Genomic DNA, 6,000 nt, shown 5'->3' on the forward strand with positions numbered 1-6,000 from the left:
GCAATTGTAAAAAGTATTTATCAGTAGGATTAATTTTCCTTGTTTTGTGGTAAAAAAGGAAGACCACCAGAAAATATGTTTTACAACCTTATTGTTGTTCCTTCACAATCTCTTCTTGAGAATTTTCAGAAGCAAGGTGACTGGGCAACAAAATGGCAGAACTTTAATAAGTGTGAAGTAATGCACACGGAAAACATAATCCCAGCTATACTTACAAAATGATAGCGTCTAAATTAGCTGTTACCACTCAAGAAAGTTCTTGGAGTCATCGTGGATAGTTCTCTGAATACAGTCATTTAATGTGCAGCGGCAGTCAAAAAAGGTAACCGAATGTTAGGAACCGCTAGGAAAGGCATAGATAAGACTGCAAATATAATGCTCACACCTTGAATACCGGGTGCAGTTCTGGTCACCCCACCTCAAAAAAAAGATATATTAGAACTGGAAAAGATGCAGAGAAAGGCAACTAAAATGATTAGCAAAAACAACAAGGAGTCCTTGTGGCACCTTACAGACTAACAAATTTATTTGGGCATAAGCTTTCGTGGGCTAGAATTTATGCCCAGACAAATTTGTTAGTCTCTAAGGTGCCACAAGGACTCCTTGTTGTTTTTGCTGATACAGACTAACACGGCTACTACCACTCTAAAGTGATTAGGGATATGGAACAGCTTCATCTGAGGAGGAATTAAAAAGACCGGGATTGTTCATCTTAGAAAATGAGAGGATATGATAGAGGACTATAAAATCATGAATGGTGTAGAGAAAGTGAACTGGGAAGTGTTATTTACCCCTCCACAGAACACAAGAAGCAGGAGTCACCCAGTGAAATGAATAGGCAGCAGATTTAAAAACAAACATAAGGAAGTACTTCTTCACACAACAGATAGTCAGCCTGTAGAATTCATTGCCAGGGGATGTTGAGAAGTCCAAAACTACAACAGGATTCAAAAAAGAATTAGATAAATTCATGGAAGATAGGTCCATCAACGGCTATTAGCCAAGATGGTCAGGGACACAACCCCATGCTTTCAGATGCTAGGAGTGGATGACAGGGGACGGATCACTTGATGATTGCCCTGTTCTGTTCATTTCTTTTAAAGCATTTGGCATTGGCCACTGTCGGAAGACAGGATACTGGACCAGATGCACCACTGGTCTGACCCTGTATGACCACTCATGTTCTTATGCTTAAGCTCTCCCCTTGAATATTAGCATATTATCACAAATCCCCCAGTGCATTATTAGCTCCCCAAATTAAAAAGAGCATGGACCAAACTTAAATATCTTACCAATAACATGAATAGTAAGTCACTTCAAAATAGATTTTCCAATGTACTCCATACTGGAAAGGCAAATATGCTATAAAAACTGCAGGTGAATTTATTTCTGAATCTCAAAATTCATATTCACCACCTATTCAGTTCTTCTGCAAAGGAAGAAGTGTCTGACAATTGTGCCCTGTCTGATTAGGTGGTCACACCCACCAGAGCATAAATATACTGCTTTGGATACAAATGTATTAAAACAATGAATCCTACTTTCAGAATCACATTCTGCATGGAGAGCGGTATCTTACAGCCAGTAAGACAACAGATCCCTTCAAAAAGGCTTAGAACCAACCACTGCCATTGGCGCAAGACACCCCTTTTCAAGATATCTACCATCTTGACCTCAGAGGAAAGCATCTAAGAGCACTGTAACACATCTGGTAACTATATTAGTTCTCTTCCTCCAAGGAAGTTGAAGTTTGCTAACAGTAGTTTAGAGCACCCAAGTAATGACTCTCCATCTTGCCACCTCAAGATAGCAGCCTTTCAAAAAAGAGAAAAAGTATTGCACACAGGTCTGTTTTCCAAGTTAACAGTAAGCAAGCTAGCCAGACTCCTCTTACATCTTTGCAGAGCAAGACTTATGCACATGTTTAACTCTTTGCTGACAATGTTCTTTCCAAAAGTGATAGAAACAAAACCCACTGGCTTCTTTATTCGGAGACCACTGTGCTAGGAGTAATTCAGTCATCAGGGGGCACTATCAGGTACTTTAAACCCAAAATGTGATTTTACAAAACACACACAACAGAAGCGTTGACAATGACAGCTAGCTCAGTCAGCAGAGCATCAGGCTCTTAATCTGAGGGGCCAGGATTCTAACCCATTTGGGCAGCTAGCTTTTTATTAAATAGCCCTGCCTTGAGTGCAGGAGACTGGACCAAATGACCTCTTGAGGTCCCTTCCAGTCCTACACTTCTATGATGCTAAGTGTTTTCATTAAAAAAAATGATAGTTGTTTGGGAAGTAAGCAGTCTCTATGGTGTTTGCAATGCAAGCATTTCCATACTGTGGTAGTGCATGAAAAAGTAAAACTGAAGTCTATTATTACTCCTAGAGCTGAATGAACAAGTAAACAGCATAAATATTTTCTAAATCACACAAAATTTGCTACATGTCTCACAAGAAAAACACAATCAACTCCAAAGACCAGGTCACATAAAGTATAGGTTTGACTAGTGCAGGGCACAAACAGACAAGGAAGGGGGAGGGGGTCAGGAAAGGCAAACTAGAATTGTAATAGTTACTTAGTAATGGACATACCCATATTGAAGGAGACATTAAAAATGCAAGTCTTTCCAAGGGGACTCAAGATGTTAACCCAATCATACACACTTAGCACTTATCTACACAATTTTTGTACTGTGTTAACTGCCTCAGTTTAGAAACAGATCTAATTAAAGCAATAAGGCCCGCTAGTGTGGATGCAGTTATACTGGTATAAAGGTGATTAGACCAAAAGCAGCTATACTGGTATAAGCACTTTTATACGAGTATTGCTGCATCCACACTAGGGGTTGTATCTTTTTAACTTCATCAATTTCTAAACACAAAGTTAAAGCAGTGCAAATCTGTGCACAGACTATACCTTAGCCTTTTCCTCCAGAAGAAAGCACAGTTCATCTATTTAAAAAAAGAAAAGTAGTACTAGTCACTGATGACACGACCCACATCCTAGGGATAAAGAAAAGGAGTACTAGTGGCACCTTAGAGATAACTTTCTTAAATGAAACAAGGCTGAATACATATTCCCCCAAGTGTCACCACCCATCTTAGTATAGAGAATGAAAACAAAATAAGCCGATGGCATAATGTGCCTACTATTGCAGACAAAAAATACACCCCAACTTTCCTTTAATCAGATCACATTTTGACATCAACTCCTGTCAGAGCACTAAGCTCCCACTGACATTTCTAAAGGCCTATTACCCCGGTTTAAAAATGTGTTATCAAATAGGAGGGTAGTTTCATAGTGTACAGACATCCACATCACATAACTAGTATAACTGGTACGATTTACTGAGAGTTGAGAATCAAATAGATAAGACTGGGTTACTCAGATATGAGCCCTTAAAGGAAAAAAAAGTTGCCTTGCCAAATGAGAGATGTCCCTGGAATAAAAGCCATCAACTAGTTTTCAGCATTACATTTGAGTTCCCACCCCACAGAAGTCATACTACTGAAAGCCACTTAACAGTAGAAACCAGTTGGAACTGGGATTTCCCAGATTATCTTATTTTCATGGTTCACACAGCTAGATGCAAGGAAATATCAGGAGTGGAAGGGTATTTTTAAAAGTAGCCAAAGAAAGTTTCCATCTGTCACATCTACAAGTGATTTTACTGCATGGTTTCCAATTTAAGCCAACAAATTTAAAATAGAGGAAATATATTAATTTAGCCATTTTCCAGCTTCAATAGTTTATTCAACATGACACACATGGACAAACTAGAGCAACCCCAAAAGATACATTCATGTATCATACACCTCCCCAGTGTTAAGATTTTTTTAGACATGTAATTTGCAAGGACATCATCATAAATGTGACAAACTAACAGCTTATAAAGGAACACAATGTTCTCATCCATGCAGAGCATTGCAATCAGAATGTGCTGTATGCCACATGGCCAAGACCCTGTCTGTCTCACAAAAGGGTTGTCTGAATTTGCCCTCCTACAAAACCAAAACTGCCAGAGACAGACCCCATTTAAACCAAAAGGCAACCGAATTTAGCAGTGGTTGCCCAAGTCTGTCCTTCAGGATGCCCTGGGCACCCACTGCATATAGAAATCTGTCTCCAGGATCCCAGCTACCGACTTTTACTGGCCTCCCACCCTCAGCACACATAGACCTGACTCTGTATGTCTAGTGTATTTAGAAATGTTTAATTTTGCGTAAAAATCTCCCAAGGCTTAACAAAAATGTAAGATGAATTTAAATTTTTCAAGATGTATGTGTTTGGTGTTTTGTTTTGTTTTGTTTTTTTTAACAGTTCAATGAAGCAGCTTTTCTTTGGATGCAAACCTTTCCCTGCAGTGTTTGCAACCCAAATATTGCAGCACTGAGCTAAGTCACAAGAGCCAGAAAGTGAAATTGACTATGAAAGGGATTAACCCGTTCTCATCTCCCAAGCTAAATTTAGGGCTAATTATGTAAACAAACATTAATAGTAGATCGGTTCCCTCTCCAAGGACGGGTTTAAAAAAAAAAAAAAATCTGTTAAGCTTGCAATGCTCCAGGAACACACAGAAAGCTTGAAAGTGGGCCTTCAACCACCAAAGGGCCTCCAGGTTTTCCGAATACCACCCATCCTACCCCAGGAAAAATCAACCAGGTTGGTGGGAGGGGCAAACTCTCTCGAGGAGGGTCCCCCAAGTTTTCCAAATCCATCGGCCTCCTCTCTCCATAGACAGGAAGTCTGGGGGAAGGGAAGCCACGTTCCCGCCTGGGTCTCAGATTCCCCAGCCTAGCTGTCCCTTCCTCACCCTTGGACGGCTGCCCCGAGGGGTCCCCCAAACCCTCTCCTTCCTTCAACTCCCCCATGCAATACAAACAAGCGAGTTGGACGTGGGAGCCACACACTGCCCGACTTCACCTCCTCCCTGCGATGCTCATCTCAGGCCTCCCCCCACCCCAGCACTCACTTTCTCTTGTACTCGTCCCTCTCTCGCTTGACTTTGGCCAGCACGTTGTAGAGGGCCCGGATCTCGGGGGTGATGGTGTCGATCTGCACCCCCACGCCGTCCGGATGGACCCAGGAGACGCCGGGCCCCTGCAGGGTCTCCAGGCCGCCCCCGCCGGTGCGGCGCACCTGGGTGTAGCTCCAGATGGTGCCAGGCAGGCGGCCGTAGGGCTGCGGCGGGGCGGCGGCCGCAGCAGCAGCCGCGGCGGGGCCGGCCGGCCGGGCGGCGGGGCCGGCCGGCCGGGCGCCCTGCCCGGGAGCCGGGGGCCCCGAGTCCGTCTGCACGGCCTGGTCCCGGGAGAAGGTCTTGTAGCGGAAGCGGCGGTCGCGCTCGCTCTGCTGCGCCTGCAGCTGCTTCTCCAGCAGCCGGTTGCGCCGCTCCAGCTCGTGCACCTTGGCCAGGAAGCAGCGGAACCGCACGTTCAGCCCCTTCAGCAGGTGGATGTTGGAGCCCAGGTCGTTCCGCAGCGCCGTGGTCACCGGCGGCGAGGCAGCGGCGGGGCTGCCGGGGCCCAAGGCGCCGGGGGCCTGGCCGGCGGAGAAGGCGCGGGCCATCTCCCCGAAGAGGAGCGAGTTCATCATCCTCCCGGCCGGGAGCCCTCGCAGCAGGGAGGGGGAGCGACGGGGACTGGGATCCTGTCAGCAGCGGGGGCGGGTATGTACCCGGCTCGAGAGGGGGGCGGGGGGGATTCAACCGGAAGTGGCGGTTAAACGAGGGGTGGGGGGGAGCGAGGGGAGACTATTTCTGAGGTTAAAAAAAAAAAAAGGCGGCCCAGGATCGCGTCCCTCCCGCAGTCCGGGCGTCTCCAAGCGATAGGGGCGCCCGGCCTCGGCTGCTAGCTCGCTCGCTCCTGCGCCAGCCGCCACTGCCGCATCCAGCGCTGCTGCCCGGCCGCTGAGTGACTGACTGAAACCGGCGACGCGGGGCGGGACTCGGCACGGGCCGCCGCGCGGGCCACGCCCCCCCGCCTCCGCGAGCGGCGGCAG

At 46.2% G+C, this 6,000-nt stretch overlaps 1 protein-coding gene across 2 annotated transcripts in view; it reads right to left on the reverse strand.

Moving 5' to 3' along the window:
- Positions 1 to 5,595, reverse strand: part of IFFO2 (intermediate filament family orphan 2) — a 51,930-nt gene extending 46,335 nt beyond the window's left edge. The window contains exon 1 of one of the 2 annotated variants that reach the window (XM_074933905.1): positions 4,976 to 5,595. In XM_074933905.1, the coding sequence (XP_074790006.1) occupies positions 4,976 to 5,595 (620 nt within the window). The remainder of the gene's footprint in view (positions 1 to 4,975) is intronic. The other variant, XM_074933906.1, reaches the window with a different exon arrangement.
- Between the last annotated feature and the right edge of the window lie 405 nt (positions 5,596 to 6,000).

The sequence above is a fragment of the Natator depressus genome, chromosome 18 (assembly GCF_965152275.1).
Source record: "Natator depressus isolate rNatDep1 chromosome 18, rNatDep2.hap1, whole genome shotgun sequence".
Taxonomy (NCBI): domain Eukaryota; kingdom Metazoa; phylum Chordata; order Testudines; family Cheloniidae; genus Natator; species Natator depressus.